A 23776-nucleotide genomic window follows, 5' to 3' on the forward strand; every position below is an offset into this window, starting at 1 on the left:
TGTTTTGTAGGATTTTTATTGAAAAATCATTACAACTGAAAAATGATCAAGGTCAGTTTTACAGTAAGTTTAAGACACACAGAATGGCTACCTGCTGTTTGGATTTAGTGCAGGAACCTTATTCCAATGTTTTTCTCATGCACTTACTGAATTAAAATCATTTAACATCAAAAATGGATTACTAATAATGCTCTCTTAGGACTTATTCATAAAATCTGGTTTAAAAAGCCCGTTTTCCAAAAGTTAAAACATTTACACTGCAAGACTTTTCCCTTTACAGATCAGCTAATAGCTTCCTGTGTCTGATAACTGGCAGATGTAAACCACATACGTAATTATTCCTTTTTTATTATTATTATTCTGAGAAATTTCTTAAATGCTTCTTACTGGACTCTTATATTTGGCAACGCTACTTTAGTTACTTAGCAAAGTATGATTTCTCACTTGTTAGAGACCAGCCCTTCACTATTTTCAGAAGACTTTCTCGGGAACAGGAGTTACATCAATATAAATCTGCTTCGTTGAATGGCACGCCCTTAAGGAAAGTTAAGCCTCAGTAGTAGTATCATCAGAACACTAACCTCAGAATGTCAAGTTTTTGTAAGTTGTGTAATTCCTTGTATTGTGATCTTTGAAAATATTTACATTGGCATGTATACTTCACAGCGTAGAGAAGTTGATTCTTTAGGCTTACTCCTGGCCTTATAAACTCTATCTTTTCTCTCTTCCATTTATTCAAGCCCTTTCCCTTGCCACCAGTTATCTCCCTTTCTTTCATAGCTGCAACAGAAACAGGACATAAAGCACACAGATACATTCAAATGCGACCAGAGACAAAAACAATTTGGTGAACAGCAAACAGTGTAAAACACCCTCAGCTGACAACTGAGCTAAGGGTGACAACTGAGCTAAGCTGACAACTGAGCTTGTATCAAGTTAAAACCCATAAAACTTTGAGTTTAGTATTCAAGCATTTAATTTTAGATTTTGAGCTTGCAAATAATTGATTTCAAACCTTCCAACAGTCAGTATTTTCAAATATTTAAACACACTAGTCACTTCATACTTGCTCCCAATATATATAAAACCAACAATGCCTAAAGAAATGATGAAAAACCACTTGAAACAAGCAATGTAACTTCCAATATATTATATATTATAACTTGTTGCATTTTCAGGAAATTTGGATGCTAATTGACTTTGGTTATTACAAATTGCTGCATTTCAGTTTTATCTGAACTTACCAATTTTCAAGTGAACCATGATTCATTCCCAGTTACTTGTTCTGTCTGCCAGACTGAAATTCAAGACAATATATTTAAACAATCTCAGTTTTGATTGCTTCACACTGACTATTAAAAACCATTATGGTACCCATGAAGATCAACAAAGTGCTTGATTTGAAAGGTACAAAAGTCACGTATCTCCAGAACTATCTGGATTTTACCATTTATTTCTGTGTAACTCCTGTCGTTACTGTACTTAAATTAGTAACTGAAGTGTTTTGGCCTTCAGCTTCTCTGCAAAGTTGCTTCAAAAGAACGATACAGGACATAACCACAACATAAGATGCAGACAGCTACCAGATACAGCTGATGCATGATGACCTTTGTTTTTACTGTAGTTTCTTGGCATTTTTCATTCCAAAAGAGGAAACAACACGTTTTGGATTTTCTTAAACAAGTTTAAGCTTTTCTTAAACCTAACCTTTTTTACCTTTTTTTTTTTTTTTTTTACATCCATTAAAAATACACTGCTGAAAAGTAAGGAGCCAATGTAACTGTTTTGATAACCCTTAGTCTTGCATACATTTAAAAAATTATACAATATTATACTGTATTTTGCATATCAGTACTGAGTGCATTTTAAAAAGGACCCCTGCTGAAATGTTTCAAACAGGTGTTTATAGCACCATATAATCTGCTGTTGATTTAACTGCTTAGAATCAGACTCCTTCTGCCACTGTTTCTAAAGAAAAATTATTTTCATTCCCTTTAGCAATTAAAAAAAAAAACTACTAGAAAAACTTTAATATCCAACTGAATGTATGTAAAAAATGAATTACTGGGTGCTCCATTTACAATTATTTCAGTTCTGTGAAACCAACCAATGAATAGCTACATGACTCTTCCAGAATGGCATGGTTTAATTCAGTGGCAGAAAAATCTAATGGATGCATTGAATGAAAATGTCTTTCCCTCACCCTGCATTCCATTTTTACAAGCTCTTTTTGCGAGATTTGATTCTGCCCTTTCCACTATAGCTCATTTCCAATTCATAAAAGAGAAAATAGTGACAAACACAAGAGGCAGTGTTGGCAAAGCCGTAGTAAAATGCAATAGGAATACCAAGGTGCCAAGGAAGCAAGAGGAGAACAAAATAGCTGGAACAAATTATAAATACACTAAATGCAAGACAACATCTTAGCCCTGCATCAAATTTTACATTTTATCAATACTTAAATTGATCTATTTTCAACAAATACAGAATTAAAGGAATACAAAATGCAATTAAATATGAAGTACACAAACCATTCATGCACTGACAAATGCTGCCATTGCTTTTTCACAGGTAAAGCTGAAACATGTCTGAATGGCACTTGGTTGACATGAAAGTAATACTGGTACTTTATGTGTTGTTGTTTTTTTATAATTGTTACGTACAACATTCAAAATAAGTGACCATCTACTCAACATTGTAAGAGGCTTGTTTTCCAAATATGAGTTCCAGTAAGGGGAAATACAAACGAGATCCGTTTGAATACATTCTGAAGATTGTTAAACAGCATATTTCTGAAGAAAGCGGTCAAACGCATCATAAATTGCTTGCCTAGAACAAGAAGAAATAACAATTATAGATTACCTTTATAATTTGGGAAAGGGTAGATGTAAACGGCCTGTTTCTGTTTATTTCTAAAATAAATGTATCATTACAATTTGAAAACGGCAGTAAGTTATGAAGTGGTATTAGGCATTCTTTTCTCCTTCACTTATTTCTGCGATCTCTCACTTCAATCCAGTAATATATGTCTATTTCAGGAGGGAATGGGACTACTTTCCAGCTTTCATACGAGTGCAAGTGTTAATGAACTAGGAATTTTCTACTCAAACATGTCAGGAAGTATGTCAGACATGCATTATTTACTGCTTTTGAACAACTGTCATAACATAAACCGAGGCTGAAGTTTTAAATAGGAGTAAGCTAACGGTTAACATAGCTTGACCTGCTATGTCCATTTCTGTTGTTGCTCAGACTTCCTGAATGGGATTTACACTCTTGCTAATTCCTTATGTTTTAAAATCAATACCACAAGTATTTAACTCTTAAGAAGTAAGGAACTGCAGGTATATAACTGCATTAGATAATGGACTTCAGCAAGTTGTCACCTAGTATTATTAAAGCAAGAGTTCACGCAAGTAATACTCATGTGCAATTAAGCTTATGCTCTATTTCTTGTCTTCAATTGTTTGTTCTCAGAAAACCGCATTTGCAAAAAGACAACAGCTGTGCAATACAACTTAAGTGGTTACTCCTTAAAAAATACTTCCTGGTGTCCAGTGAACAAACTCACTCAAGGAAAGCAAGAGTGATAACGATCATTCTCTTGCCATAAGCTTACCGAAGGATCTGAGGTATGCTATACCTCATCTTTGCTCATAAAATAGAACGGTAACATTCTCTGAGATCCAGTAATTTGTTCTCCAAAGTGGTGTTTGCTATTTGTTGTTTTAAAGTAATTATAGACTTGCTTTTTAGAAGCAAAATGATATATCTCAAAATTATGATTTTAAGCTCTCAACTATTTTTAAAATCTCCTGTCTACCTTACCTAAAGAGTCCTTGTTTGAAGAGGTAGGCACTGACATGACCTCCTTCCAGATACCTGATTTCACAACCAGGCCAGATTTCCTGAAGACTGCGCACCCCAGTTCGGGGAATATATGCATCCTCCTTCGCTTGCACAACTATGATTAAACTTGGGTCAACTGGAACTATAGAAAAAAAAATCAAAATGAAATTCATCTAAGATAATAACATGATTGAAATACTTCAGCTGAAATTTCTGTTGGAAAGATGCTCTCGATTCGTTTAAAATTTATTTTAAATTTTAGTCAAATGATATTTTCTAATGTCTCCAGCAGTATTTATCCAATTTTTGATGCTACAGTACTTACTACTTACAGCCAGAGTTTCACCAATCTGATTACTAAAAGGAATAATACCAAAATGCTGACTAGAGAAATAACACCAAAATGAGGTAGAACACAGAACAGTTCTCTCTTCACAAAGAATATATGTGGTACAGTAGAAGTGACAAACTAAGCCGTTTGCAGATGGAAGGTCACAAATAATTTAGACCTTTTCCTTCTGTATATACTCATGTATAGAGGATATGAAATGCTAAGATAGATTCTAGCTTTCCATTCAATTTTCCATGAAATCTGAATGGTAGGTGGATTTCCCAGAGCTCCTCTCCAGATAACACCAAGCATATCGTGGCAAGGGATGCAGCGTATGCCAGAGCATCAAGAGCACAAAGGACTACATCACTTTGACAAGCGCACTGAGATCAAAGATCTTAAGCTTCAAGAAAGGTCAATGCTTTAGCTGAGTGATACCTGGATAAGTGTCTAGATATAAACATGTCTGTAATTAGAATGAAGTTCACATTCTTCTTACTGTCTACAGAAATAACATTTGAAGCTTTACGGAAAGCACTTCACTAGTATGTGTCACAAAATATTCCTGGGTAGCAGTGATCTGGGACATTTTCCATGTCAAGAAATCTGCATTAGAGTAGAAAGCTTTGGACATTTGTTTTATTTTTTACATTTACCGGTGGAGTACTGAATGCCAGAATTCAAAAATGAGGTGGCACAGGGTCTCAGTATCAAGTTAGCTCTGTCAGAAACCTGTATGAAGTCAAAGTACGTCCTGGGACATGTTAAGAGTCCTCAATGGGTATGTGCATAGTTGAACCGTTTTATGAATGGACATTTTTCAAAAGCAATTCCAAACCCTCACCTCAGCAAAAGTACTTCAATCAGTTCTAGGAAGAAATCACTTGTTCTAACGGTCTGCTTGCAAGCAATGCAAAGGGATGCCAAGATGTTCTAGATGCCAAGAAACCCAGCTTCATCAGATTTAAGGCTTGCTGGGCTACAGCTCCCTCTATATGCTGTGCTTGTCTTGGGAAGCATTACGTTCGCCAGACTGTATCATCCCAGAAGGACATCAGTGTATCTTTACTGGTCACATTTGTCTTAAAGTATCGTTCAATCTTCATTCTAAGCTACCTAGACTACTTTCTATGCCAAGTCAGTAATAGATTTCCATCCAATTAGATTTACTTGAATCTGCTTGAAAAACCTTATTAGCAGGACAAAACAGATTAATTAGCGCTAGATATTCATTATATCAAAGACATTTTGTTCTTTTAAATAATATGAATGTGCACTAACTCATATCTGAAAATAGCCATGGCAAGGCACAGAAAAAATGAGCAAAGGTACAGAAAAGCAAATTTTGAGTTAACTCTAACATCGGTTGACCTCTAAGAAATAAAAAAAACCAATTAGGAAGTGGAGTTGTAAACAGATGTTGCTGAACAACACTCAGGACATTTTCATATTTCACCTAAGGTCCCAGCAGGTTTACACAATGGAATGATGAAGAGAATACCTTTCCTTCCATAGTATTCTATTTCAATTTTCCAAACTCCTCATTAAAATAAACAAATACATACCTGAAAAGTTAGCTACATGGGTACATTCATCCATTACTCCTTTCATGAACCTTAAGGATTCTCTCTGTAAAGTCTCACTTCTTCTTCTATTATTTATCCTCTGTCCATGTTGGCTGTTTAAGTTTTTATTGCTGTTGCTACTGGTTGAAAATGTTTGATTCATGCATTGCATTTTAGGAGCATCTTGTATTAAGAGTCTTTCTGATGAGGCACTTAGAGTACTTTTATTTGTGGTAAAGCTGTGGACAGCTTCTTTAGATACAGACTTGTTCGAGGAATCAAGGTTGAACATTCTGGAAGTCACATCTATGTCTTCCAGACTGTCCACACTGTCAGGGAAGTTTTTAACAAAGTCTTGTCCCATCTTGAAAGAATCTGTCTAAACAAAGACAACAAGTCTTTTATTAAGGGTCCTTTACATCAGCTGGTTAATCTTACACTTCAGATCAACTCCATATCCAATAAAAAGGAGACAAAGACTGCTCGCAGTACTTGTTATTTTCAGTTTGCACATGTCACTCAGTAAATTAAATCCCAATCACCATAACCGTTTGATATTTTAATTCTATATTTCTGTCAGCTTAAGAAATGCAGTAAGTGCTTATCCATGGTAGTGTATGATGCAAATGTTTGTCTATTTTTAGCTCTGTATTAAACTCTGAATTCATGACTGCAATTTAGTCAGCTTAAATTTCTGGGCAAATAAATCAAAAACTATGCATTTCTCAGACTTGTTTCTCTCAAAACAGCAGTAGTACCTTTTTGAAAAAGTGTTCAAAAATTAACACTTACAACATTTCTTCACAGGTGGGAAGAAAAATAATTTGACCAGGTCTAATGTTTGGTTTAGGACTGAAAAAATATACTCCCTCCAAGTAATAGGATGACAAAAGCTGAACATCTTGAAATGTTTCTTCTTTTCATCCTGTCTGTTCCATCAGTGCTCCAGAACATGTATAATGTAAAAATGGCAAGTGCCTAAATAGCTGTTGCCTCCCCAGCCCCACTTCTCCTGCGTTAATATACTTGAAAAAGAACTGACACCTAACAAAGAATCTTAGAAAAAACGTTATTTATAAGAATTTGTTAGCGAAGTGTTGAAACAAAAATATTCTCGAAAAGTTCTCTCTCATTGTCCCAGTTCTCTTCTATATTAGAAATTCCTTTTGAGACTTTTTTTCAACCCTAGCCAAAAATGTCAAGAAAGCAAAACATCACAGCTGGAAACAGAAATAATGAGACCTAGCACTTTAAACAAAGTAGAAAAGTAACTTAATGTTGCTACATTTTAAAAATATATATTATACAATATTGAATATTTGAAAGCAATTGCTTGGAAGGACAAGTTTTAGATATTTACACTTCCGGCTACAAGCTTTCTGGACTACAAAGCCATTAACTGGGAAGAATTAACTATGGTTCCCATGTTTTGACTGGATCCATTTTATTTTGCAGAATACCTTAACTGTGATCACAAACAAAAATTTGCAGCAAGGGCTATACTTAACACATATTATTCAACCAAAACATTAATTTCTCTTTTTTTTTTCAGAAGGATTTCTTTCAAAGACTAAATCTATCAAAAGCATATGGAAACAACAGGCAGACGTGTTTTTACCTAACAATTGGCTACCTTTACTAGAAATAAAAGCTACATTGTTATATTTAAAAATGTAAACATTAGTAAATAGCAAAAATAAACTATACTTACTCCACAGTATTCAAGCATTTGAATGATTTCTTCTTCATAAACAGTTTGCGTAAAATACTGTTTCTCCAGCTCTCTCCAGTTCACTGCCTTGCTCAACACACCCTGAAGTTAGAAACACAAGTATCTGTTACACAAGTAAAAGCCAGAGACCTTTCTGAAATAACGGCATACAGAGAAGATTGATTTGTTCCTGTCTGTAATTTGGTTTTTCCAGTTGTGCCCAAGTTTCCAGATAACCCTTAGAATTACTGGAATTGATTATAAGCCACACGTTATGACATATGACATTGAAACCCATTTCCCTTTAATTTTTATTTTTTTTAATGCACATCTGGACTGGACTAAGCTAATGATGAGTGTCAAAGTGGGTCTATTCATTCACCTAACTCAGCAGTAGATAAAACAGGTACTGCTAATGGTAGTTGCAGCGCTATCACCCCACTATTTAAGCCAGGCTTTGACCAGAAAAAGTCCATTTTCATGGTTTCCTTCCTCATCTTCCCACCTTCAGACACCTTCAGAGCAGGACTCCAAACGCTGTCACAAACCAGCTGCTGCCTCCTATTTCATACACGACCCGCTGAAGCAGCTCAAAGCCACCTTCCCTATCACATGTTGTACATCCTGAGCAGGAAGGGCAGATTTTGCCACTAAATAAGGGCCAAAGGGTAATGAAATGCCTGCCTGATAAGGTGAACATATCCAACCCAAACCTTATGTTTCTGATTACATTCTAGTGTATTAGTAAAAATATAGGATAATTACCGTAGTAAAGACTGCAGAAGCTGTTGACCAGGAAAGACATGGAATCAATGGCAGTGGTTTAGGCCAGTTCGTCACGGCCAGTGAAGCCATCTATAATCAAATGCAGTTATTACATATTTTAATATTGAATTCACGATAAAGGAATTCTAAGAATTCTCGCCTTTATTTGTTTATACAGTATTAAATAAGCAGTGCCAAAGCTGTTAAGGACTGTGGTAATTGGATATACTTCCACCTCTTTAAAATTCAGAAGAAAGATAGTGTCTGCTCTTCAATGATTTCCCTAACAACAAATATTGTTCTGGATAGAATTAATTTCACAGCTGAACAGAATATTTGTTCTGACCCTTTAGTTATTTCAAACCGTGAAAAACTTCCATATAGCTCTTTCACCAGGCTCTTGCAAGCTTATTTCGAGGCAAAATGAACATAATCTATGAGAACTATTTATACTTCTACACTTTTGAATCTGTATACTGGAAACAAAATGTGGAAGAGAAGTAATTCAGGATATTAAGTGGACTGTTTTTCTGTCCTTTAACATCTAAATTACTGTTTTTACATCAGTTCTCAAGACATATTCTGGTAAATATTCTATTTATACCAGAAATATTCGAGCAAAGAAGCTCAACATACAGCAATGGCAAGCAAATACTTCCTTATACAGCACGCCAGATTGTATTTTATTGTTCTAAACTGAACAGTGTAAAATCCCTAGTACAAAATAGCCCATGTCTGTCCTAGACACTCTAATAGACTTACACAACTGAAATACAATTCTGATTATTTTTTTATTAATAAAAAGTGACAAAAGCACCACATATCTATATTCTAATAGTCAGAAAGGCAGACTTCTTTGTTCTTAGTTCCAGCTCTCTCCATCCTTAGAACTGAATTAACGCTACCTCCTTTCTGTTCTAAATCACATTCTAAATATATGTAACAACAAAAACTATTTATTTCCATGGTTTTATATTTAAATCAGGACTAGCCAAAAATGTATCTTTCTGGACTAAAAGAAATATTCTAAAGGAATTTCCAAACTCACTTTCTCTGATCTTGCCTCTTTCTATACCCATGCTGTACATATTGGTATGGGATACGACACTCTTGTTATTCCCACAGCATTCACGCAGCATTAAAAGTGGCCTGCAGTTAGTAGTGCACAGATCAGTTTAAGAGGTATGATTCAACTTATTTGTAAGACAGAGAAGACATGTTTAACATAAAAGTTGTCTCGTCAGGGCAATACCTATGTGAATGTAAGGTGCTTTACACACTTATGTTTATTTAGAGTCATAAAATTGTGCTTTGGAGGAAAAATATTTTTCTTTCAGAAGACACGGCCATTACCAGTGTTATCTACTTAGCTCCTAACAAGAAACAAACACAAAAGGATCAGCAAAAAAGAGGTATGTTGTTTGAATAGGGTTTTTATACATTTATCACAGATCAACAATCATCTGTGGAGACACAAGCACTAATATTTTGACTGCATATTAGGATTTCAAGTATCTTTCTCACAACACACTGTTGTTTTAGTTTTAATATGCACAACCACACACAAAATGTTATCCACCACACTCCAGATATCTTCTGTAATCAATACCAATGATCAGGAAAAAGGATGAGTTGAGAACAACAGAACTGACACCAAAAGTCACCTCAATTATGATATGCCTACAGAGAGAATGCATTTCACTCAGTGCATCCAAACACAGAAGTTTAGGCAAGAAGAATGGAGGAAAGGAGGGAGAACTAGCAATTGATCAGTACAGAACTTCTTTCATAAAACATTTCTTCCCATTGGGGAAATAAACATAATTATGTGAGAAGCTTATATTGATATTAAGTCTATGAGGAGATGGCTGACAAAGGGCTCTATGAGTTGTCAGCATTTCTTAAGGATTATAGTAATTCAGTACTACAGAACATGAGAATTGCCAACAATTTTTCCTCATGACTCCAAATATTTAAAGTATTTCAGAGAGGAACACTATAAAACAAATTATTCATGTATGCTAAATGATCAGATGAGAAGTTAAATAAAAAAAAATACTAAACAGGAAATATAAAAGCTTACATGTCCTCCCATGGATATTCCAGTCATCCCTAGCGGTCCATAGCCTTCTCTCTCTAGCCAGTGCAAAAGAGCTGCAGATTCTAGAACAAGAGCTCCTCCCATCACAAACAGGTCCGAGACATTTTTTAAACATGACCGTCTTTTCTCCCCAGAAAAGGAAAATACAGGATTTATTTTCTAAGATTAGATTTTGACAGTTCTCAGTCATCCTATACATACTTGTATACAAAGCCTGATCATACTCCCAGAGAATTTTGGAGCTTAACTCCTCTTGATTCAACAGGAGAAGTATGTCGAAATTCTCTGGCACTTTTTCCTAGTGCAGATCTAAATGAGGACTAGGAAGACCCCTTCTAAGCTTCTAATGTAATATTACCGACCACCTAGTCTTCTAGAAACAGGTATTACCAACATTAGAATCTCACTAGGAGCGATCTGTGCTGTAAAGTTATAATGGCTGTTTTTAAAATAGAATCGGTGATACAATCCGAGACATACACTATCTTACTTGCAGAAAACAATCCTTTTTCTTTTCTCTTATTTACCTGTTTCATATCATTGAAAAATTGCACACAACATTTGAAGAGCAATCAGTATGCCAGCTTTGGAAGAACTCATCAGTGTCACTTAAGACTGAAACTGTAAAGTGGGAAGTGTCACGGTACTGAGATATTCATGTAGTGTACTCTAAAGCATTGAAACAGAGGAAACAAAAAAGGAGAAAGCTGTTCAGCTGAACCGTCAGAGGGACTCTCAAGAAGTGAAAAATAATTGTACTCTACAGAGCAATTAACACACCTTAATTTGGTAAGGGGGACTGTGTATTTTCAGTATCATACAGGTTATAAAAGGCTACTGGCCTCTTTGGCCAGCATACAGTCACATTTAAGATACTTGGAAGCAAAAGGACAATGCTTGCTGTCAAGGGAGAAACAAATTTAGCTGCTGCAGACTGGCTTTATAAGCTAACATTCTTTCTACAGCTTTATTATGAGAGATTCCTCAGCCATGTATATATATAGCTATATAATACCTGCTATATTTATTAAGCACTGTTACTACTGTATTAACTAAAGAACTGCTCCTGGTATGTAACCTTGTATTGAAGATTGACAATTACTGCTTGGGATATTAGACTGAGCACTTGCCTTTCAGAGAATCCTTGTCTACATCATTCATATACTAAGCTGTCAAGCTAGACAACAGAAAAAGGAGTTAGAAATATCCTCACCAAATTATTTATTTTTCTGTATCAGTTACTCAGTAACAGGGAAAAAAAATCCAACCTATTCCAGTATACAGCCTCTCCTTTCACTTTCCTATAATCTTATAGTTCTAAACACAATAATCAGAACATATCCATAAATGGTCTTCCTATTAAAAAAGCATTTTTACAACAATCAGCTGGCAATTTTTTATAACTTTTTTTTTTATGGTTGTATCAAAATAAATACAATTTTACATCCGCTTTGAAAATAAACTTAGAAACTATTTTTGGTTATAACATTTTCTCAATGCTGAATACTGCATAGTTTCCACAGACTAACAAATAAGCAACATCAAATTTACATCTGACTGCGGTCCTTTTGAAGTATCTTGGAAAAGGAAAAACTTAGCTACTATAATAGGAAAATATGCTATCTGGACAAAGATAATTCATAGTTGACTGAAACTATTGCAGCGTTTATACACACACAGTTGCCAATCAGGAAAATAAACTGGTTCTTGCTTGCACTCACTCATCTCATTCTTATACTGCAATTCCATCTTGCGCAAACTTTCCTGATAACTGTGATCTCTTAACAAAAACAGTAATGAAGTAGCCCAGCAAAGGGTTGATAATTTCACATTAACAGCATGTTTGGGATTTCACTTTCTTAATAAGCTATCAGAGTTCACACTACTTTGGGGGACAGGGTAGTAGTATTTTGAAAAGACTGTATCCATGAATGCGCCAGTAATACTTACAATTGATCCTTAGGTTTTCTACAGCCATGTAGAAGACTCAAGTTAAAGAAAATAAAAATTGTCTATATAAAAAATGGCAAGTAAAATAAAAATTAAAAAACAAAATTAATCACATACATAAGTAGCACATTGATTAATTTGAATTTGGAACTTACATTCCAAATGTTTAACTGGAACTAAATCACGTTAAATGCTTGCTGATGTGATTTATAACATTAGATTTTACTTTTGTCAGGTATATAAGTATGAGAAAAGTATAACCTGAGATTCTATTTAATAAAATGAGATAACATTGTTACAGAAGTTACTGATGAGTTGATGACTCAGTTGTTTGGTTTTTGTTTTGTTTTGTTTTTTTAAATCAAGTCCTAAACAGCAAGAGTAAGTTTCTCAAAAGCACCTGAGGTACTAAAGAGTTACATTTGAAAAGGGAAGACAGGAGACGAAACATTCTTTTCCATCATTAATACATCCAGAAGTCACACAGTGTGATTCAGAATGAGCACACAGTTTTCACTCGGCCTCAACTAGAGGGATCACATCAATACCTTGATGAAAATAGACTCATGTCAGAACTTTTACTCTGATGACTATGGTAAGAAGCTGTAGGAGATATTTAAAAAAAAAATTCAGAAGAGTGTTAGTTGATGTAGTAGCATCAGAATGTGTTCCACATTGTGTCTCATTCAATGGTCTTTGCTTCTATCCACTGAAACTCTACTTGAAATTGATCTACAAATTAGATACTGTACCAGTATGATAAGTTTTCTACTCCCTGGAGAAACTATTGAGAACAGCACAAGTATCTTGCTTTCCACAAAAGGATATAATAAGGATTTTCAAGTAACAGAGAAGCCATACAGGCTTCTTTTATCATTGGACGTGCCATCAGTGTGCGTCTCCTCCAGAAGTACTGAAGGTAAGATGTAGGATAACACATTAATATAAAATCTGAATACTTGTCAATAATAATCAATTTTATATTTTATATACTTACATGATCTCCAGTGCCTGCTAAATGAATGCATACAGGTCTGTGCCTGCTATTCCATCTTCTGGGTATTATGAACTGAAACCTATGAGAAACAAATACTTGTTACAGAAAAGGAAGTATTTATATTTACAAGTTGCTTCACAGAAATTAATCTACAAGAAAAAAAAATACACAAAACCCAACAAACCAACAGAATTAAGTATTTCTGTAATACACTCAGGCAAACTGTCATTGATATAGCAGTATCATTTTTCATAAACACATCCAACAAAGAAAGGAATTCAAAAGTAAGACAGAATAAATGCCAAACAAGAAAAGGAGCCAAGCTGACAGATCATGTTCCTAAAAGAGACCACTACCTCATCATCACAATTCAAATTTTGCAGAGTGGAGAAATGGAATTTCAGATGAAGAGCTGCCTGAACAAGTATGACTAGCTCTCCTAGGCAGCATTGCTACTTTTCTCCTAAGGGCACAACAGATGAAATTGAAGAATAAGATGAGCAATACATTTAAATTAAAAAAAAAAAAAGGCAACCAAACATGAAACTACTTTATACACCCAACATTTAATGTCTACTCAAAAGTTATTTACAGTCTAACTACTGGGGTGAAAAAAATCACTTCAGAGCCACCAATATTGTCCCCACAAGATGGAGCACTGTTACCTATAGCAGAATGACATTCAGGAAGGCAAAAAAACAAAAACAAAAACAAAACAAAACAAAAACGGATTCACACAATGCACAATGATCTTAAGGGAAATTTATAGAGCATTTCAAAGCTGTAACTGTAGTGCCCAACATAACAGGTAGCATAATGCAATGTCAAACTGTAAGAAAGCACCCACAAGGAAGCAATTAGTACACTGTATTTTCAACTATGGTACTATTCAGCCCAGTAATACTAAGAGAGAGTTTCTTTCTCTAACCAAAGGGAAGTGGAAGAGAACTGATATTCTTGGTATTGAACTTTTTGTGAACTACATTCTTTAGTGTAGTTCATGTTTAAGTTTATATAAAAACACCTGTCAATATTGATAAAATCAATGATACCGGTATTAACTTCCGCTGCCAAACTTGTGTGTTCAAAAATAGCAAACTAAGACTGGAAAAACAAAAAATCCATCATGAAAATTTAGATCAAAACTAAAAGCAAACAAAATTATGTCCCTGTGGCTTACCAGAAAAAAAAAAAAGGTACCAGCTTCTCTTGTTGCAATAAAATGAACTATTATTTCAGTACACAGGTAGTGTTTTTGTACTGAATGTAAATGGAAGGTTTGAATGATTCCTCTAAATACAATATAAAATGTTGTTTTATATGTAGGAGAAGCTGCTTGTATAGAAGAAACATCTATCGTAACCTTTATTTCCAGCATCTCATTCATTTGGAAGACAAATATATTCCATAGTTTTGTGCATGATTTCTATGCTCAAAAATCAACCAACCAAAAATATATATATATATTCAGAATCAGCCAAAGCATTACCTGAAATGACTGTGACTAACAGCCAGGTAATCCTAACTTTTAACTTTTATTACCGTAGCTTAAGCTTTTTCATAAAGTGTTATGCCATCCTCTTTCAGATAGTATTACATTTGAGGTTTTCCACATTATCACGACTAATTATAGAAGCTCTCTTCCAGTCATAGTTAAATATGCACATCATTACCCTAACAGTTCAATCTCTTGAAATGCTCACTTTTTTTCCTGGCTTCAGAGTATAATCAATCAACCTTTATCAACCTTGTTGCACAACGCACGTATATCATCGCCACTTTGGAATAAAGTCCCCTAGCAAACTACATTATCTACACCCAAATTAAACTATCACAGGAGTAAGATTTATTTTCCACGCTGAGGTCAAAATCTATTTCAACATGTTAGCTAACAAAAACAACCCACAGAGTTTGATTTATTTTGCAGATAATTGGTATAACAATAAATTGACTTCACAATAAAACTACATATATATCATTTTTATTTCTCTCCAATGCTAGCTGCAGAAAGGAAATATCACTTGGCTTCTCCTACCTTGCTACAAGAGATTCGACTGGCAGGATACCTGGGACATAATGAGCCAAAGGGGAAATGAAGTGTCCCTCAAGGATTTTACAGTCTGATTGCTCCTCAACCTACAGAGAGAATGGGAGAGCAGTATATTTCATGTCAGTGTATAACTTGCTCTGAAAGCCAACATCAGTATTCTCTCTTCAATGAGAATTATTTCTTACAGGATAAAAATGTAGTTTAAAAAAACAAAACAAAACAAAGTACAGTCAAATGTGTTTCATCTTTTTTTTCCCCTAATGACCTATTAAAGGAACCAAGTAATAAGCCTAAACTGTCCCATTTTAATAACATGTACTTCAATAACATACACTAAGTTTTGAGCATTTTGTGAGCTTGAGCAACTGAAGTTACTGGTTCACTAACTGAATATTGTCAGGGGTGCATTCATCATCCTGTGTCTATGCAGTCCCTAACTCAAGTTCCGCAGGTGCCAATCCCAGCAGTAAAGCATCCGGTGATAAAATGAAACATCAGAAAAATGCAGATTTATATGACATCAAAATCCATTGCTTTTAAAAGCAATCTGGTAAAGACTAAGTTTATTTCACCTTTTTATACCATCAGGCAAATAAAAGTAGTTAAACTGCACCCCTTACTTTTACGTACCTTGTCAATAAAAACTGGGTAATCTTTTGAAACCAGCGTCTGGCATTTTTCCCTGTTTCCAATAATCTTTCTGAATTCAAATATTCTGTTGAACAGAAACAAGGAAAAAAAAATTCATCTTTTAATCTAAATATATATACATACATAAAAAAAACATCAGGAGCTGAAGTAAGCCACAAAGAAAATAAAAGTTATGAAGCCAACTTTGCACTTACAGATTAGTCAGGTACCATGGCTGCAAGAACATTTATAAGGTAAGAAAATATAAGGCTCGAGTATATTGCTAGAGCTTACACAGCTTCCAAATAGTATTTTACATCCAACATTTTAAAACTAATGTCATTTTTCAGGGGCTAAATTAGGACATAAGAACCTCCTACACAGACAAACCAGAGAGATATGGACTGAACGGATAAAAGATAGGCTAGACTGCCAACGTCAAAGTAGCTGCCAATGGTGCAAAGTCCAACCGCCACAAGTCACCAGCCATGTTTGGGGAAGTTCCTGAGTGACTCAAACTGAAGGGTGAGGTTGATAGCTGGAAAGTAGGGATACCGTTCAAAGCCACCTGGATAAGCTGGAAGAACAAGTCAACAAACATCGTGAAGCTCACCGATACAATTGCAAAATCTTACACCTAGCCCCACACAACACAAGCTGGGAACTGCCTGGCTAGGGAGCAGCTCTGCAGGAAAGGGCATGGGGCTTCTGGCAGACAGCAAACTGAGTGGGAGTTTGCAGCACGCCCTCTGCATTCAGCAAGGCAGCAGACAGCAGGTGAAGGGAAGAAACTGTCCTCCCGTACTCAGCCCTCATGAAATCACATCTGGAATACAGAGTCCAGTTTGGGGACCTCTGTCCTTAAAGAGATGCTGGCATAATGCAGAGACCAGCAGGCAGACACTGTATAAATGGAACACACGACTTACAACAGGACTGAGGGAACCAGGTATGCATTGCCTTGGGAACAGAAAGCTAAAGGGCAAATCCAGCCACTTCCTTCTGCTACTTCAGCGGGCTGCAGTGTTGCAGAAGATGAATCAAGACTCGGAGGTATACAGAGAGAGGACAAGAGGCAATGGTTGTGAGTTGCAACATAAGAAATTCCTAGTGAAACATGATTTTTTTTCACAGCAGTAGTGGTTAAGCACTGGAAAGCAGTGCCCCAGGAAACTGAAATGTCCATTCCTCAAGGGACTTTCAAAGTTAACAGGATGAGGTGCAGAGTGACTTGAAACAACTATAAAGTTAGTTTTGTTTTGAATAGGTTTTGGGACTAGATGTCCTCAAGCAGCACCACACAACCTTAAATGCTCTATGCTAAGAGTAACTTGTTTGTTCTTACAGTTCTAAATACACACAAAGACATTACCCGACCAACTTAAACAGCAGATTTGGATGGACAGTACAGAAGAGGGGTATAACAGGAGTGACCTGTTCAACCTTCCAAATACCAAAAAAAAAAGCCACTATACAAAGCAAAGAAAAGGCAGTTTACCATCACCACCACAAAAATAGCCCTACTGTATAGCCTTTGTTTTTCTTATGCAGAACAGTACACTGAGTATTTCTGAGAGAGCAAGGGTAAAGGTATAAGACATGAGTACGGAGGGTGAGCTGAATGCAAAGATGTTTTGCTTGACACCAGCTCTTCAAAAAAAAATTTACATGTACTTATTTCCTCTGTAGTTATGAGGACACTGAAGGTTAAATCTTGCATGTGTTAAGGCATTCCAACTCCTGTTGATGGGTTAAGGACAAAGGATTAGGATATCAAGTCACCACATCAGGGGTGTGCTCAGCAAACCTTCAGATTACATCTAGGCAAGGTAGTCAGTGGCGTCAGTCAAACTCAGTTAATGCTTGAAGTATAAGAAACAATTTATTCTATCAATTAAAACAAATGCTAACGCTGTTTCCAGTATGATCTGCATACTAGGGAATGGTACTCCCTCCTCCCACTAGCTGATGTGAGCAGTCAGAAGGAGCTATGTTCTTCCTTCTTCATCCCGGTGAAGCCAAGCTGCTTGGGGGACAGCTCATCTCTCCATCCAGGGGCAACACAGAAAAATTCTTCCTCTTTTCAGACCAGCAGGCCAGCAAGCCTGTCCCATGTATCCCCCACAGCTTTTGATTTCATCTACCCCTATCATGAAAAAGGAAGAGCTGCAACTGATACGATTATGACTAGCAGCAATGCTTCTTTAATGCTCTTTGACAGTAGCGTGATTACCCTTAGAGATCACCACAGGATTCGTCAGACATTCCCCTGTATAATAAGTGGGGATGATGGCAGAATGAAACTTAATCAAATCCCTCAAAGTTTTCAAGCACATACAACAATCAATAGTAAAATACTGCAGCTATAAAGTAAAAGACACATTTTTGCTTACTCCAGAAGAAAACTAATGTTTTAAAAATCCAACATTTTCTTTTTGCAGGAAACTGCTACTTGAGAACAATTGAGGAAAGAGATTTTGAAACAAGAAAAACAGCCCACATAACTCTACTACTATCCACAGTGAACAAAATCATATTTTTTTTTTGTTTGAAGTTTTCTTTATTGATTTTCAAATACAGAAGAATTACCTTATTAAATGGAAATTTATCATTTCCTATCTAAATACTACGTGATGTGGAATACATTCAGTCACTGAACTTCTGAACTTTTAAGATATGCATGTTTAACTTCCAGATGTTAACCTTAACAGTAATTTGAAAAATCTGCAAATGTTTAAAAATTAAGTGGTAATCCTACTTCTTTCATTTTCAAAGACATCTTAGAAGAATGAGTTTACCACTCAATGAGAGAGAGAAATTTCTAAGTATATCTTATACTTCTAAAACTGATCATCATTAAGGAATAACAGAAAACTAACTAAAGATCCTCTTTATGTTACACAGAACAATTCCTCTGTAACAATCTAGCAAATATTTTCTTAGACAATACTTTTCAGACACACTACTTCTTTTATATGCTGTTGTTTACTATGTTGTTTTATATACATAAATCAAAAATGTAATTGGACATATACACATTCTCTCAAAAATACCTTTTTTAAGTAGAAAACCACAAACCCCTTTAAGACTTCTAGATCAAGTTCCTCAATCAGTATGGAAATACATGATTTCCTGAAGAAAAACACAAACTCGAACTCAAAAATGAACAGGACAGTACCTACAACTGGTAGTATTTCAGGGCTGTTTTCTTTTCCCTTTTAATATAAGGTACTACTCATGCCACTATTTTTTTTTTTTTAAACAAATCACCTTTTCAGATCCTCTGGTTTTCCCCATCCTCTGATGAAGAGTTTAGTGAGGAGAAGTTTTCTGTATAAGACATCTAATTTACTTACACCCATGAGCAGCAAACTCACATCTAGAAAAAAGAACAGGTAAAAACAAGGCAGTTAAAGGAGTTAACACGAGTGGCAAGTTCATTGCTTGTGACTCTAAGCCCGTTCTTATTCTGGTATCTGTAACAATGAAAAGCTATACCATTTTATTCCAAGTTAACCTAGACATTCAGGTCAATTCTTTTCATATTTAAACAAAGTATAGTGCAAAGGCAGTTAATACAAATACTACCTTTTTTAAATTAAAAAGAAAAAAGAAAAGAAGTGGAATGAAGGAGTAGCAATTTGATATGTCTAATATAGCCAGAAAGTTAACACATAATTTAGGTCAAGATTACTAAAGAGGCACATGAGGTCACAGAACTACATCTTCAACCAGTCCTGAGTGTCTTTTACTCTGACCAGTAGGAGCAGCACTGTCTCTGTACTCGCCATACAGCTATGTAGACGGCAAACATATAGCTATACAGACAAAAAAACTTTTTCACCAGTACATGGAAAACTTATTTTTATAAACTTGCCTTCATTGGTATCTTAAGCATACATTCTAATTCTTACTCTATCCCTTCCTTTCCAGTTTCCCCCAACTCACTTCTCACGGTTTTGAAAACAAAGTTCCCACTCCCTTTTGAGAAAACAAATCACACCATCAAAATCCTAACACCAGCATCATCACTCTCAGCAAATACACTAGCCCAAACATAGCTAAAGCCAACAAGATTTTAGGCAAACAGTCTTATTTTCAAAGCAATACTTACTGAAATGAACAGGGAGCCACTACTGTGCTTTTCCAATGAGGAAGGAAAAAAAAAAACCAAATCTGATTTCTTAATCAACAGGATACAGGTTATTCAATGAAAATAAGGTCCACAATCTGTCCTATGCCTAAGGGAACAGAAGATATAATAAGCAAAGACTTGGTTAGGAAGTTACCTTCAATTATATTCTATTTTTTCTAGATGCCTCTATACTAAAAGGCCTAAATAACTTCATAACACTCCAAAACAGTGTAACTCGTGCTTTTCCATGTTAATTCCAAGTTAATTTCTTCTATCATATTTTAATATGGTCATTGTTAAAAGGAACTGATCAGAATATAACAAGTTAAAACTGCCATTGGAATAATACACTCCTTTGCACTTCTAAAGAAAAAAAAAACAAACAACACTTAAGTATATCATTAAGAAGCATTAAAACTCAAGATACCAAAAAGGTTTAATGTTTAACATAAGTTACAATCAAAATAGAAACCATAGACAATTTAAGGTACTTGAGTGCTAGAAGAAGCATCCTAGAAAACCACATTCAGTCATTACAGGACAGAAATAGATACCCGAAACCATCAGAAAGGCAAAGAGGGGACCTTCTATTTTAACATTGTAAAAAGCAGTAGCTCTTACTCCACCAGTCAGTCTCAAATAGCTGACCATTTAATCTTCTTATGCTGATCCATATCTGCTTGGTCTAGTAGAATAAATTACTATGGTATTGAAATATGCATGCAATGAAATATCCAAACAATATGGTGTTATGCAACATAAGCTATGCACCAACATAAACTCAACCAAACAAGCGTTGGTAGCTATAATATATATCAATCCAGAGTGACACAAGCCTTTGGTATCAGAATGGATAGGAGGGGAAAGACAGGGAAGAAACTTTTGCCATGGACAGACTACCAAACCAAGCTTTTTATAACAAGATATAAGTATATATATGTATTTTCTCCTTAACTCAAAGAAACCACGGAAAAATTGCTTCTTACAATTCAAGCTACCTTTCAGCTGTAACCAAGTAATAAAGACCTTGTCTGATCTTCTTATGAACACTCCTTTTCACTTAGTAAATATTTTCTGCTATCAGAAAACTAAACGAAGCCACCAGTACCCCCAAACATGGTGTACTCTATCTGAAAAACTTCCTACCCAATGTCTTCAGTTCAAACTTTCCTGGGAAATGCTACAGTAACTGCCCACTCTCCCCAAAATGCCGAAGACCACTGTGTTACTTCTGCCTGAATCTACTGAAGCACAGCAAAACTAATATCACAAGTACTGTGGAAAACAGAAAGTAATACAGTGTACTTTCAACATGGCCAGCAATAAACTGCAGTGATTCATTTGGTACTTCACCGTGAAGATGTGCACCCTGTAACCAACTTGAGGCAGGAATGGTTACACCCATTCCCGTGAAGGCCACCTCAATAGAGACCCAAGCACAAGGCAAAGGTAAACAGAAGAAAACAGCATTTTTATTAGTCAGTCTGCGTGCCATTAGCAACTATTTACTCCTAAACTTCCCGCAGTTACTGCTGGATGTAGGGACAGCACTCAAGTCTTCAAACTACCGCCATATCAAAACAGAAAAACTGCAGTTCCACTTTGCAGCCCAAGGCTCAGAACAAACAGCAGGTACAATGGCAATCATTACCCCCACCTGAGCAGCAAGTAAGCCAACAACCTCACCTCACAGTATGGGCGAGGGAACAAGCAAAAGCTGTCCCCAAGAGGGGATGGCAGAAACTGTAACAACGCTCACTGTGCCTGCTCTCCCATCCTTCCTGCCAGACTGTTCTCTCACTACCTTAATACGGTCCTTTCCCTTGCTGACTCTGGAGACATCCACTGACCTCCCAGTGCCGTTGGGGTGTCAGGCAGAAGGCGTTTGCCAGGCTCACCAAGGCCCCTCTGCTGCTCGGAGCAGGGGGACAGCTTGGTACCTTCCTGGTGCTAGAAGAGAGCAGCGGGCTGAGAGAGGAACAGCAACATAGAGAGGGCTTTTTACAGCCAGGGAAAGAAATAATGAATGCTTTGCAGCCTAACAAAGCAGCCTTACAGATCTTATTTATTTATTTACTTATTTTTATTTTTATTTAAATTCTCTCCAAAATAAAAGGCAAATAAGAGAGGAAAGAAGATGAGCGTTTTGCCATGAGTCCGGAGGCTGGCATGATGAGCTCTATCTGCTACTCCAAAGGAATGCCAAGACAAGTTCCTAAACAAATACATTATATATAACAGCAACATTGACTGAAATGAAAGGGTTGTCTCATTCTTTATTCTACTTCATTGATTAAATGAAGACACTTAAGTAATTCAGGATATTTCAATAAGAATGCCTCGAGATTAAACCACTCCTGGAAAGTATATAGGAAACACTAAAAGAATGATGCCAAGGGTGTAAAGTATGTTGTAGGGAACTTCTCAGAAATATTACCAAAACAAAAAAGGACAACCATCCCCCTATTTGTTTGACTTAGTAACAAAAGCGTAGGGCACGCTTCTGTCGCCACATGGAAAGAGAATTACAGATACTGTCAGAAATGTCAAATGCAGTTGCTGGAAGCTGCAGATTTATTACTACAGAGCTTGAACTTGAGGAAAGAATCATCAGAGCTGTTTCCAAATGCAAGGGGGTTTCCACCACTTGGTACTACACATTAGGATCCTTCTGTAAGCCAGGCCAGCTGGAAATAATGACCTAAGGAAGATGCTGCATAGTTGTGTAGGCCAAGAAACAACACCTGTGTTGAGTATCCAGTGTGTACATTGTTTATACAGCAAGCTTTACGTCATGTTGTGAATAGAAATTGTACCAGGTACACAGGCACATTAGTAAATGATCTGCTAAAAGTCCCTTTCACTTTAAGGCAATATCTTCCAGAGAAGGCAGCAAGAAAACCTAGAGATAATCCACAGCCTAGGTCCATGCTCTTGGATGAATGTTTTTCCTTGCCCTCACAACCCTCATACCGCATGCTTGCTATAGGTCGTTGGTGTGCAGTTATTTCGTAGAAACAGGCACAAAAGTTCATCCAAAACCCAGTACATAAAAGGTCAGCTGCTCCTTTTTACACAGCGCGTGCAGCCTCAGTCACACAAAGCTCACTGAGGCAGAGCTTCCTCAGGAGCCCAGCCTGCTGCTTCCACCACCGGTGAACACCAAACAGCTGCCATCGGGAAGTTACTTGATGGAAGCAAGGCGTGCTTATTTTAAAAGCCTTACTGACAGTCTTTGCCACACGCTACTTTATATATACCTTCCAACTGAGGTCATGCTTTATTTTTTCCCCAATTAAAAAAAAAAAGCCTTTTTTTTAAAAAAAAAATCCCGCATTCATTACAGCGACGAGCCGCCAACAGGCCAGGTAAGAACCTCCCCCGGCGGAGGAGCCCAAGGATAAACAGCGGGGACCCCTCCCCTGGCCGCTCAGCCCCCGGGCGGGCTCCTGCCCCCGGCAGCCGCCAGCCGGCCGCTCGGGCCCCCCTGAGGGAGCGCAGCGGCGCGAGCCGCCCCTCAGCCGTTAACGCCCCGAGGCGCGCGCGCCCCCCCCGCCCCCCCTCAGCCCCCAACCGCCACCGGCGCCCAACGGCCGCTCCCCGCGAAGGTGACTCACCCGCCGGGGCACCGCGGTGGGAGGGAGGGGAGGGGGGGAGGGGGCGGGGCCAGCCGCGCGCGCGGGCGGGCGGGC

The 23776-nt window shown here is 36.8% G+C and overlaps 1 protein-coding gene across 3 annotated transcripts; it reads right to left on the minus strand.

Moving 5' to 3' along the window:
• ABHD18 (abhydrolase domain containing 18) lies at window positions 1–23775 on the minus strand. Of its 3 annotated transcripts, none has more exons than XR_013950867.1 (14): window positions 20064–20676; window positions 19220–19328; window positions 15950–16034; window positions 15305–15405; window positions 13270–13348; window positions 13099–13185; window positions 12273–12298; window positions 10305–10443; window positions 8222–8311; window positions 7457–7558; window positions 5746–6124; window positions 3829–3991; window positions 1245–2829; window positions 1–780 (listed from the first exon to the last, which is right to left on the minus strand). XR_013950867.1 is itself a non-coding variant. In XM_080591108.1 (14 exons), exons 3-14 carry the CDS (start codon window positions 19309–19311, stop codon window positions 2778–2780), a joined length of 1395 nt encoding a protein of 464 aa, XP_080447234.1. In that variant the 5' UTR covers window positions 19312–19328; window positions 20064–20190; window positions 23702–23775; the 3' UTR covers window positions 1–2777. The 3 variants fall into 3 exon arrangements, 2 of the variants coding, with proteins under 2 accessions (XP_080447234.1, XP_080447235.1); XM_080591108.1 differs by adding an exon at window positions 23702–23775 and having other exon boundaries at window positions 1–2829; window positions 20064–20190; XM_080591109.1 differs by lacking the exon at window positions 12273–12298 and adding an exon at window positions 23702–23775 and having other exon boundaries at window positions 1–2829; window positions 13073–13185; window positions 20064–20190.
• Between the last annotated feature and the right edge of the window lies 1 nt (window position 23776).

This window comes from Anser brachyrhynchus (genome assembly GCF_964034855.1).
Source record: "Anser brachyrhynchus genome assembly, chromosome: 4".
Classification (NCBI taxonomy): Eukaryota; Metazoa; Chordata; class Aves; order Anseriformes; family Anatidae; genus Anser; species Anser brachyrhynchus.

Bases quoted from the DNA above. Each gene is read 5' to 3' on its own strand.
- ABHD18 (XM_080591108.1), bottom strand. From the start codon at position 19,311: ATGGGTGTAAGTAAATTAGATGTCTTATACAGAAAACTTCTCCTCACT. The intron at 6,125-7,456 runs GTAAGTATAGTT...GTCTTTGTTTAG, and splicing joins AAATGCTTGAATACTGTGGA to ACAGATTCTTTCAAGATGGG. The intron at 3,992-5,745 runs GTATGTATTTGT...TTTTTTCTATAG, and splicing joins CCATGTAGCTAACTTTTCAG to TTCCAGTTGACCCAAGTTTA.